Source organism: Pristiophorus japonicus, chromosome 6 (assembly GCF_044704955.1).
Source record: "Pristiophorus japonicus isolate sPriJap1 chromosome 6, sPriJap1.hap1, whole genome shotgun sequence".
Classification (NCBI taxonomy): domain Eukaryota; kingdom Metazoa; phylum Chordata; class Chondrichthyes; family Pristiophoridae; genus Pristiophorus; species Pristiophorus japonicus.
In genome coordinates, this window is record NC_091982.1 from 226,675,023 (window position 1) to 226,687,554 (window position 12,532).

At 47.2% G+C, this 12,532-nt stretch overlaps 1 protein-coding gene across 1 annotated transcript in view; it reads right to left on the reverse strand.

Annotated features, from left to right (window-relative positions):
- The window catches only part of LOC139265983 (sodium/hydrogen exchanger 9-like), a 571,812-nt gene that overhangs the window by 450,189 nt on the left and 109,091 nt on the right, over nucleotides 1-12,532 (reverse strand). Inside the window, exon 4 of the mRNA XM_070883664.1 lies at nucleotides 12,326-12,402. Within this exon, the coding sequence (XP_070739765.1) occupies nucleotides 12,326-12,402 (77 nt within the window). The remainder of the gene's footprint in view (nucleotides 1-12,325; nucleotides 12,403-12,532) is intronic.

Genomic DNA, 12,532 nt, shown 5'->3' on the forward strand with positions numbered 1-12,532 from the left:
TCCCTGGACTCTAGAAAAAGGCTTCGACTGGGCACTGTCCTCCTCATGGACTTTGGAAGCGTGCTCAGAAGATGGTTCAAAATGCTCTACTTCTTAACAGCACCTTCACCGCAAGGGCCGCAGCGGTTCAAGGCAGTGGCTCACCACCACCTTCTCGAGGGCAATTAGGGATGGGCAATAAATGCCGGCCTTGCCAGTGATGCCCACATCCCAGGAAAGAATTTTTTTTTTAAACTCCCACTTTGCATCCTCTGTGAAAATTATTGGCAATTTCGACCCAGCATCAAGGAAGCAGATAAGAGTCATCCCCTTTTCCCTGCTTTCTTCATTCTGACTGTCAAATCCCCAGCTGAAACTATTGTGTTCCGAATACAGATGAGGCTGCACACATGGAAGTTAAAGTAACAGTGACCTCAGTCTTTAATAAGACACTCCAGAGTGAGGAACAGGCCTTAGGGGCCGGCTTATATGCTGGGATCCCTTGGGACTTCAGGGGATGAACTTCCTGGTGGTGGAACATGGGAGTGCATGGTTTACAGATACACAACATCACTCCACCCCTCCACCGCCCCCAAATTCAAAGTGAAAACTATTTACAAGGTGAGGTGGTCGGGAGCCTTTCTTTCCCTGGTGGACTGCCTCGGTACAAATGTCTGTTCTGGTGTGTTGGCTGTGCCCTCGCTGGGCTGGCGTGTTGTTGGCCCTGCAGGGCTGCTGGGTGAGCCTGGCCTTGTTGGGCTGTTGGGCGTGATGGGTTCGATTTCCTGGTCCGGCGTGGTGTCGTTGATCCTTTGGGTGTGTATTGTGGGCTCGAAAAAGATGGTGTCTGCTGTGGGTTGTTCAGGGCAGTCTGTGAACCGCAGCCTCGTTTGGTCCAGGTGCTTTCTGCAAATTTGTCCGTTGTCTAGTTTGACTACAAACACCCTATTCCCTTCTTTAGCTATCACCGTGCCCGCGATCAACTTGGGACCATGTCCATAGTTTAGCACATACACAGGGTCATTCAGATCAATTTCCCGTGACACAGCAGCGCGACCATCATTTACATTTTGTTGCTCTCTACCTGATCATGCAGGTTGGAGTGAACCTGCGAGAGTCTGGTTTTAAGTGTCCTTTTCATGAGTAGCTCAGCCGAGGGCACCCCTGTGAGCGAGTGGGGTCTCGTGCGGTAGCTGAGAGTACGCGGGACAGGCGGGTTTGGAATGAGCCTTGTGTGACTCGTTTAAGGCTCTGTTTGATGGTTTGTACTGCCCGCTCTGCCTGCCCATTGGAGGCTGGTTTAAACGGGGCCAAGGTGACATGTTTGATCCCATTGCGGGTCATGAATTCTTTAAAATTCGGCACTGGTGAAACATGGCCCGTTGTCACTGACCAGTATGTCAGGCAGGCCGTGGGTGGCAAACATGGCCCTCAGGCTTTCAATGATGGTGGTGGCGGTGCTTCCCGACATTATTTCACGTTCAATCCATTTTGAAAAAGCATCCACCACCACCAGGAACATGTTACCGAGAAACGGGCCCGCATAGTCGACATGGATCCTCGACCATGCTCTGGAGGGCCAGGACAACAAACTTAGTGATGCCTCTCTGGGCGTGGTGATCAACTGAGCACATAAGAGTCCTGTATATGGCGATGCAGCCTAAGTCAGAGTCAATACCGGGCCACCATACGTGGGATCTGGCTATTGCTTTCATCATTACTATACCCGGGTGTGTGCTGTGGCGATCCGGGATGAACATCTCCCTGCCCTTTTTTGGTAGCACTACGCGGTTACCCCACAACAAGCAGTCTGCCTGAATGGACAGCTCATCCTTTCGCCGCTGGAACAGCTTGATTGGCTCCTGCAGTTCAACAGGGTGCTGGCCCAGCTTCCATGCAGTACACAGTTTTTTTTACTAGGGTCAGCAGAAGATCTTGGCTGGTCCAAGTCCTAATCTGGCGGGCCATGACAGATGATTTATCATTTTCAAACGCTTCCATGGCCATCAACAAGTCTGCGGGCTGCGCCATCAACAAGTTTGCAGGCTGCGCCATTTCCACCCCCATGGTGGGCAATAGAAACATAGAAACATAGAAAATAGGTGCAGGGGTAGGCCATTCGGCCCTTCTAGCCTGCACCGCCATTCAATGAGTTCATGGCTGAACATGCAACTTCAGTACCCCATTCCTGCTTTCTCGCCATACCCCTTGATCCCCCTAGTAGTAAGGACTTCATCGAACTCCTTTTTGAATATATTTAGTGAATTGGCCTCAACAACTTTCTGTGGTAGAGAATTCCACAGGTTCACCACTCTCTGGGTGAAGAAGTTTCTCCTCATCTCGGTCCTAAATGGCTTACCCCTTATCCTTAGACTGCGACCCCTGGTTCTGGACTTCCCCAACATTGGGAACATTCTTCCTGCATCTAACCTGTCTGAACCCATCAGAATTTTAAACGTTTCTATGAGGTCCCCTCTCATTCTTCTGAACTCCAGTGAATACAAGCCCAGTTGATCCAGTCTTTCTTGATAGGTCAGTCCCGCCATCCCGGGAATCAGTCTGGTGAACCTTCGCTGCACTCCCTCAATAGCAAGAATGTCCTTCCTCAAGTTAGGAGACCAAAACTATACACAATACTCCAGGTGTGGCCTCACCAAGGCCCTGTACAACTGTAGCAACACCTCCCTGCCCCTGTACTCAAATCCCCTCGCTATGAAGGCCAACATGCCATTTGCTTTCTTAACCGCCTGCTGTACCTGCATGCCAACCTTCAATGACTGATGTACCATGACACCCAGGTCTCGTTGCACCTCCCCTTTTCCTAATCTGTCACCATTCAGATAATAGTCTGTCTCTCTGTTTTTACCACCAAAGTGGATAACCTCACATTTGTCCACATTATACTTCATCTGTCATGCATTTGCCCACTCACCTAACCTATCCAAGTCACTCTGCAGCCTCATAGCATCCTCCTCGCAGCTCACACTGCCACCCAACTTAGTGTCATCCACAAATTTGGAGATACTATATTTAATCCCCTCGTCTAAATCATTAATGTACAGTGTAAACAGCTGGGGCCCCAGCACAGAACCTTGCGGTACCCTACTAGTCACTGCCTGCCATTCTGAAAAGTACCCATTTACTCCTACTCTTTGCTTCCTGTCTGACAACCAGTTCTCAATCCACGTCAGCACACTACCCCCAATCCCATGTGCTTTAACTATGCACATTAATCTCTTGTGTGGGACCTTGTCGAAAGCCTTCTGAAAGTCCAAATATACATCATCAACTGGTTCTCCCTTGTCCACTCTACTGGAAACATCCTCAAAAAATTCCAGAAGATTTGTCAAGCATGATTTCCCTTTCACAAATCCATGCTGACTGGGACCTATCATGTCACCTCTTTCCAAATGCACTGCTATGACATCCTTAATAATTGATTCCATCATTTTACCCACTACTGAGGTCAGGCTGACCGGTCTATAATTCCCTGTTTTCTCTCTCCCTCCTTTTTTAAAAAGTGGGGTTACATTGGCTACCCTCCACTCGATAGGAACTGATCCAGAGTGAATGGAATGTTGGAAAATGACTGTCAATGCATCCGCTATTTCCAAAGCCACCTCCTTAAGTACTCTGGGAAGCAGACCATCAGGCCCTGGGGATTTATCAGCCTTCAATCCCATCAATTTCCCCAACACAATTTCCCGACTAATAAGGATTTCCCTCAGTTCCTCCTCCTTACTCGACCCTCTGACCCCTTTTATATCCGGAAGGTTGTTTGTGTCCTCCTTAGTGAATACCGAACCAAAGTACTTGTTCAATTGGTCTGCCATTTCTTTGTTCCCCATTATGACTTCCCCTGATTCTGACTGCAGGGGACCTACGTTTGTCTTTACTAACCTTTTTCTCTTTACATATCTATAGAAACATTTGCAATCCGTCTTAATGTTCCCTGCAAGCTTCTTCTCGTACTCCATTTTCCCTGCCCTAATCAAACCCTTTGTCCTCCTCTGCTGCGTTCTAAATTTCTCCCAGTTCCCAGGTTCGCTGCTATTTCGGGCCAATTTGTATGCCACTTCTTTGGCTTTAATACTATCCCTGATTTCCCTTGATAGCCACGGTTGAGCCACCTTCCCTTTTTTATTTTTACGCCAGACAGGAATGTACAATTGTTGTAGTTCATCCATGTGGTCTCTAAATGTCTGCCATTGCCCATCCACAGTCAACCCCTTAAGTATCATTCGCCAATCTATCCTAGCCAATTCACGCCTCATACCTTCAAAGTTACCCTTCTTTAAGTTCTGGACCATGGTCTCTAAATTAACTGTTTCATTCTCCATCCTAATGCAGAATTCCACCATATTATGGTCACTCTTCCCCAAGGGGCCTCGCACAACGAGATTGCTAATTAATCCTCTCTCATTACATAACACCCAGTCTAAGATGGCCTCCCCCTAGTTGGTTCCTCGACATATTGGTCTAGAAAACCATCCCTTATGCACTCCAGGAAATCCTCCTCCACCGTATTGCTTCCAGTTTGGTTAGCCCAATCTATGTGCATATTAAAGTCACCCATTATAACTGCTGCACCTTTATTGCATGCACCCCTAATTTCCTGTTTGATGCCCTCCCCAACATCGCTACTACTGTTTGGAGGTCTGTACACAACTCCCAATAATGTTTTTTGCCCTTTGGTGTTCTGCAGCACTACCCATATAGATTCCACATCATCCAAGCTAATGTCCTTCCTAACTATTGCATTAATCTCCTCTTTAACCAGCAATGCTACCCCACCTCCTTTTCCTTTTATTCTATCCTTCCTGAATGTTGAATACCCCTAGATGTTGAGTTCCCAGCCCTGATCATCCTGGAGCCACATCTCTGTAATCCCAATCACATCATATTTGTTAACATCTATTTGCACAGTTAATTCATCCACCTTATTACGGATACTCCTTGCATTAAGACACAAAGCCTTCAGGCTTGTTTTTTTAACACCCTTTGTCCTTTTAGAATTTTGCTGTACAGTGGCCCTTTTTGTTCTTTGCCTTGGGTTTCTCTGCCCTCCACTTTTCCTCATCTCCTTTCTGTCTTTTGCTTTTGTCTCCTTTTTGTTTCCCTTTGTCTCCCTGCATTGGTTCCCATCCCCCTGCCATATTAGTTTAACTCCTCCCCAACAGCACTAGCAAACACTCCCCCATAGGACATTGGTTCCGGTCCTGCCCAGGTGCAGACTGTCCGGTTTGTACTGGTCCCACCTCCCCCAGAACCGGTTCCAATGTCCCAAGAATTTGAATCCCTCCCTGCTGCACCACTGCTCAAGCCATGTATTCATCTGCGCAATCCTGCGATTCCTACTCTGACTAGCACGTGGCACTGGTAGCAATCCCGAGATTACTACTTTTGAGGTCCTACTTTTTAATTTAGCTCTTAGCTCCTTAAATTCGATTCGTAGGACCTCATCACTTTTTTTACCTATGTCGTTGGTACCAATGTGCACCACGACAACTGGCTGTTCTCCCTCCCTTTTTAGAATGTCCTGCACCCGCTCCGAGACATCCTTGACCCTTGCACCAGGGAGGCAACATACCATCCTGGAGTCTCGGTTGTGGCCGCAGAAACACCTATCTATTCCCCTCACAATTGAATCCCCTATCACTATCGCTCTCCCACTCTTTTTCCTGCCCTCCTGTGCAACAGAGCCAGCCACGGTGCCGTGAACTTGGCTGCTGCTGCCCTCCCTTGATGAGTCATCCCCCTCAACAGTACTGAAAGCAGTGTATCTGTTTTGCAGGGGGATGACTACAGGGGACCCCTGCATTACCTTCCTTGCACTACTCTTCCTGCTGGTCTTCCATTCCCTAGCTGGCTGTGGACCCTTCTCCTGCGGTAAGACCAACTCGCTACACGTGCTACTCACGTCATTCTCAGCATCGTGGATGCTCCAGAGTGAATCCACCCTCAGCTCCAATTCCGCAACGCGGTCCGTCAGGAGCTGGAGGCGGATACACATCCCGCTCACGTAGTCGTCAGGGACACCGGAAGTGTCCCTGAGTTCCCACATGGTACAGGAGGAGCATATCACGTGACCGAGCTCTCCTGCCATGACTTAACCCTTAGATGCACTTAAATTGGGGACAACACTGTTACAGGTTACTTACTGATATAAAAAAGAAAAAGAAAAACTACTTACCAATCACCAGCCAATCACTTACCCCTTTGGCTGTGACTTCACCTTTTGATTCCTTTCCACTTCTTTTCTGCTTTTTCTCCCAGCTGGAGCTGTACAAGCTGGGCCTTTTATAGGCCTCACCATGCTGTTCCCGCCTCTCGCCGACTGCCGCTGCCTGTGGAACATCCACTGGACCTTTTATAGGCCTCACCATGCTGTTCCCGCCTCTCGCCGACTGCCGCTGCCTGTGGAACACCCGCTGGGCCTTTTATAGGCCTCACCATGCTGCTCCCGCCTCTCGCCGACTGAGAGCATCCGCACAGTTCTCGGTGCCTGGATGGTATAGTTATACGCTGATAGTGTGAGTGCCCACCTTTGTATGCGGGCTGAAGCATTAGTATTTATCCCCTTGTTTTCAGCCAACAGGGATATGAGGTGCTTGTGATCGGTTTCCAGCTCAAATTGGAGGCCAAATAGGTATGGATGCATTTTCTTTACCCCAAACATACACGTTAATGCCTCTTTCTCAATCATGCTGTAGGCCCTCTCGGTCTTAGACAAGCTCCTGGAAGTATAGGCGACAGGTTGCAACTTCCCCCCAACGTTAGCTTGGTGTAATACACACCTGACTCCGTATGACATCGCAACACATGCTAGCACAAGTCTTTTACACGGGTTATACAATACAAGCAGCTTGTTGGAGAATAAAATGTTTCTGGCTTTCTCAAAAGCAATTATTTGTTTTTTTTCCCCCATACCCAGTTCTCACCTTTGCGCAATAACACATGTAGGGGCTCTAAAAGGGTGCTTAACCCCGGTAGGAAGTTACCAAAATAGTTGAGGAGTCCCAGGAACGACTGCAGCTCCGTGACGTTCTGTGGCCTGGGCGGGTTGCTAATAGCCTCTGTCTTGGCGTCTGTGGGCCGAATGCTGTCCGCCACGATCTTTCTCCCCAAAAGCTCCACTTCTGTTGCCATGAAGACGCATTTCGACCTCTTCAGTCGCAGCTCTACGCGATCCAGTCGCTGGAGGACCTCCTCTGGGTTTTGTAGGTGCTCGGCGGTGTCCCGGCCTGTGACCAATGTCGTCCTGTGTGTGGTACCGAATTGAGTAGGCTCTCCATGTTTCTCTGGAAGATCACTGCAGCCAACCAAATTCCAAACGGGCATCTGTTGTCGATGAACAGTCCCTTGTGCGTGTTGATGCAGGTGAGGCCCTTCGAAGACTTCTCCAGCTCCTGCGTCATGTAGGCCGAAGTCAGGTCAGAGCCTCCTGCCAACATCGCAAATAGGTCGTCTGCCTTCGGTAGCGGTATTGGTCCTGTAGCGAGAAACGATTAATAGTTACTTTATAATCGCCGCAAATCCTAACCTTGCCATCACTTTTGAGTACTGGAACAATCGGGCTGGCCCACTCGCTGAATTCCACTGGGGAGATGATGCACTCGCGTTGCAGCCTGTCCAGCTAGATTTCCACTCTCTCCCTCATCATGTGAGGTACTGCTCACGCATTGTGGTGAATGGGTCGTGCCTCTGGGACCAAGTGGATCCGCACCTTCGCCCTGGAAAAGTTTCCAATGCCTGGCTCAAAAAGGGAAGGAAATTTGTTAAGAACCTGGGTACATGAGGCCTCATCGACATGTGATAGCGTTCGGATGTCATCCCAGTTCCAGCGGATTTTACTCAGCCAGCTCCTTCCAAGCAGTGTGGGCCATCGCTCGGGACAATCCAGAGTAGCAGTTCGTGTACCGTGCCCTCGTAGGTGACCTTGAGCATGGCGCTGCCCAGGACAGTGATAAGCTCTTTCGTTCTCAGTTTCGTGTGGATGGGGCTCAGGGCTGGTTTGAATGCCTTGTTGCACCACAGTCACTCAAACATCTTTTTACTCGTGATGGATTGGCTAGCGCCAGTGTCCAGTTCCATGGCTATGGGTAAGCCATTCAATTTTAGGTTTGGCATTATTGGTGGACATTTCGTCGAGAATGTGTGCACCCTGTGTACTTCAGCATCTGCCTCCTCTCTCTCAGGCTCGAAATTGCTTTGATCCACCATGGACCGATCTTCCTCTACCACGTGGTGGTTAGCGGGTTTTGCAGAGCTTGCAGCTCGTTGGAGGTGCCCCATTGTTCCACAACTCTTGCAAACATACCCTTTGAAGCAGCATGAATAGGCTGAATGGAAGCCTCCACAACGCCAACAAGGTGTGAATTGCCTTGCATTCATCCTTTGTTGGGGACTCAGTCATCTGGGTCACCTGAGGCCTGCTGGCAGCTGCAGATTTGTGGCTTCTGCCCTGTACATTTCTGCTCGCAAACATAGTTCCAGTTAATTTACGAACATTGGTAACACTTGTGTGCTGAGAGATTTGTTTGGTGTTATCACTGGTGGACATAAACGCCTGTGCTATCGCAATGGCCTTACTGAGGGTCGGTGTCTCTGCAGTCAAAAGTTTTCATAGGATGGTCTCGTGGCCAATGCCCAGTACAAAAAAGTCTCTGAGCATTTGCTCCAGGTCGCCATGAAATTCACATTGTCCTGCAAGTCGCCTTAGCTCGGCGACGTAGCTCGCCACTTCCTGACCTTCAGATCGCTGGCATGTGTAGAACCGATACCTCGCCATCAGCACACTCTCCCTTGGGTTAAGATGCTCCCGAACCAGTGTATACAGCTGCTCATACGACTTACCTGTGGGTTTCACTGGAGCCAGAATATTCTTCATGAGGCTGCAGGTCGGTGCCCCGCAGACTGTGAGGAGGACCGCTCTCCTTTTTGCAGCGCTTCCTTCTCCGTCCAGCTCGTTGGCTACAAAGCATTCGACATAGGCTTCCCAGTCCTCACCCTCCGAGAACTTCTCCAGGATGCCCACAGTTTGCTGCATCTTTGCGTTGGATTCGTATTCTCATCGCCAGTTATTGTGTTCCTAATACAGGTTAAAGTAACAGTGACCTCAGAGTGAGGAACAGGCCTTAGGGGCCGGCTTATATACAGTGCTCCCAAGGAAATGCTGGGATCCCTTGGGACTTCAGGGGATGAGCTCCCTGGTGGCGGAACATGGGAGTGCATGCTTTACAGATACACAACAGAAACCATACAAATGAATCCCTGTATCCAGGTTGGAGAAACATAGAGCTCAAAATATCTTACACAGATGACAGAAATCCAGCTGTAGGTTACCAGCCGTTCTGCATCACTCCCTAACATCTTCAGCCAACAATCAGCTCAACTACTTAAGGATGATGGGCCTGGCACTTGCATAGGAAATTCCCATGGCTGTACAAGAGGTCTATCCCTTTGTAAGGAAAAAAACAAGGCTTAGCGACCAAGGCATGTGTTACACCCAAACCCCTACGATTAAGTCACCAGATATGGTCCTTATACACCAACAGTATAATCTTGTTTGACTTATCTTCCATTGCTCTGTGAGCTCACCCCAGTACTTTATTTGACCTTTGTGCCCAAACCAAACAGAGGGTGATAGTACATGGACATATATCTTCCAGCTTCAGAAATAGATCCTGCAATCTCTGACATAACAAAACATTAGCCATACTCTAATCCCAGACACATTACCTGTGAGATAACATAACCCAATTGTACATCTGTACGCTTACTGTCACATACATGCGGACTTAACAGACCATCCCTACGGGGTACAAAGCTTTATCAACCGCCTCTAACCATATTGGTAGCTTTATTAGAGGCAGGCATCTGGGTATCATGTATAATTAAACAGCTGGTCGGAGTTTAGCAGCTGGAACGCGAGGTCAGTCACCTGCTTTGTTAATAACACAACTTCGGGAACTGTTCGACAGATCACTGCGACAAAGCCAGGGAATGGGCCATGCCTGATTAAATCACCAAGCTATTTGGACTTATTAGAATCCTTGGATCACGCGACTGCAGTTATACGTCCTTCACTTCTATTGTTCGTTCTCTCTCAATTGTGCGCGTCTCATTTATGCTTCACTTCTCTTTTTGTGGTCATCCATGAGCTACCCCTCCGTTTCTTCACCTCTGTGGATGGTGAGCGAGACAAGAGACTGATTGGAGCTAACCTGGTCAGTGACCAAAATTACAGATGTTTATTAGACATGATTGCAATACGTAGTGCTAAAAAGTAACAAGAACAGTTTTGGACTAATTTAATTGAGTGCTCGAAATAAATCCCAAATGCTGATGCACCACTAGAGGGAGTCTTTATCTTGCATTGACTTTGCTATCAGTTTTATAAATATTAACAATTAATAAACACAATCATAACAATGGAACAGACTGATGAGGGATAATTTATTTTATTTTATAACCTATTAACCATCATTAACTGAATATTGGCCATCTTGAATTACTTTACTAATTACTACATCCTCTATTGAAAAACGATGGCCCTGAATTCACGGCCCCTATATGTGTATCGAGGTACGACATGCCTGTAGGGGCCCCGCAAGTTCAGGGTTTAGGTACGCGAAGCGCATGCGCCTAAACCCGGAACTTGCGATCCGTCAAGAACCCTCGACAGATCGCATGCATCCAGAAGTAAAGGACCTCCGTGGGTGCAGAGTTGTGCTATTTACCCAATTTCTGCCCAGCGAATGCCCGTGAAATTCTTACGCAAGGCCTGCTTTTATCAGCATAAACTGTTAAAGGATAGAAAAATACATTATTTTCAATAATTTAAAATCCTGGTAAGTTTATTTTTAGACCCTTTAAAATATGTAAAAAAAAAAATTTTTTAAATAAAATTTTTGTTTTAAATAATTAATTAAATTCCATTTTGATTAATTTTAAATGTGATGTTTGAAAAAACATTTGAAGTGTTTGTGTGTTTTTGGTGGTATTCCCATTCATACTTATGGTGATTCCGTACAGAATCACCAAAAGTATGAATGAGAATAGTCCTACTTGGATTGGTTGGGCCGGCCCACATGATCCCAGTGGTGCGTGCGAAACGCCTACGTTCCTGGGATATGTGTGCTTCTCTGCAGGCCTTCGCCTAGAGCCCCAGGACCACAAGTCTCCAAATCTCCCGGACCAGCAGGCAGATTCGTAGAAAACTTTCAGGTCGGAGGTAACTGCCCATGGGAAACCTCCGACCGAAATTTCTGGGCCATTATTAATTAGATTGCTTGCGCATGTTCTCAGTCCTGTCCTCTTCATAGTTCAGACCGTTATCTCCATACTATGAAAAGGACATAGAAGCACTGAAGAGAGTGCAAAAAAGATTTACAAAGATGGTACCTGTACCACAACTGAGATTACAGCTATCGGGAAAGATTGAACAGGTTTGGGCTTTTTTCTTTAGAAAAGACTTCGAGGTGACCTGAGAGGTCAAAAAGAGATAGCAAAAAGGGTGAGGCTATAGAAGGATTTGAAAGCAAGGATGAGAATTTTAAAATTGAGGCGTTGCTTGACCGGGAGCCAATGCAGGTCAGTGAGCACAGGGATGATGGGTGATGGGACTTGGTGCAAGTTTTGGATGAGCTCAAGTGTTTGTAGGGTGGAAGATTGGAGGCCAACCAGGGAAGCATTGGAATAATCAATTCTAGAGGTAACAAAGGGATGGAAGAGGATTTCTGCAGCAGATGAGCTGAGGCAGAAGTTGGACCATGTTACGGTCTCGGTGTTGGAACATGTGTGTGTCGGAAGCTCATCTCGGGGTCAAATACGACACCAAGGTTGCGAAAGGTCTGATTCAGCCTCAGACAGTTGCGAGGGAGAGGGATGGGGGTCAGTGGCTAGGGAACGGAGTTTGTAGCGGGGACCGAAGTCTTCCCGATGATCCCTTACCTGGTAAGTATATAATCTGAATTATGTCATCATGAGTAAGTAAAGACAGGTGATGCCCCAGTGGAAGATGAGGTCATGGGGGGAAGAAATTTAGCAACAAGGCCACCTACATGTAGGGTGAAAAATAAAGATAAAAACTTGATAATTGAGGGTGAGGGACATCATTTTATGATACAATCAGTGGACAGTACCTACTAATTACTGCAATTTTTGGAATACCATAAAAATCCATACTTTCATATTTTAAAACCATCAAATAAAAGTTCCAACTGTCTGGTTCTTGCACCCCCACCCATGTGAGTACTACTAACGATACTTTAATCATTAATTATGGAACTCTTCAACCTTGAAATTAGACACGTTTATGTTTATGGTCACAAAGTTTACTCACCCAATCACAATACAGGAGATGGCAGTGCCTATAAAAGCATAGGTTAGAATTGATCCCAAATTGCGGAAGAATTGTCTCTGTTTAAAAAAAAATTAGATCAAAAGACGGAATGTAACATTACCGTACTATTTCAGAGTACATCCTAATAGCGAGCTATATCAGCTCAGAAGTCATTCTCATCAGCATCAGGTGATAGGACATCCCAGC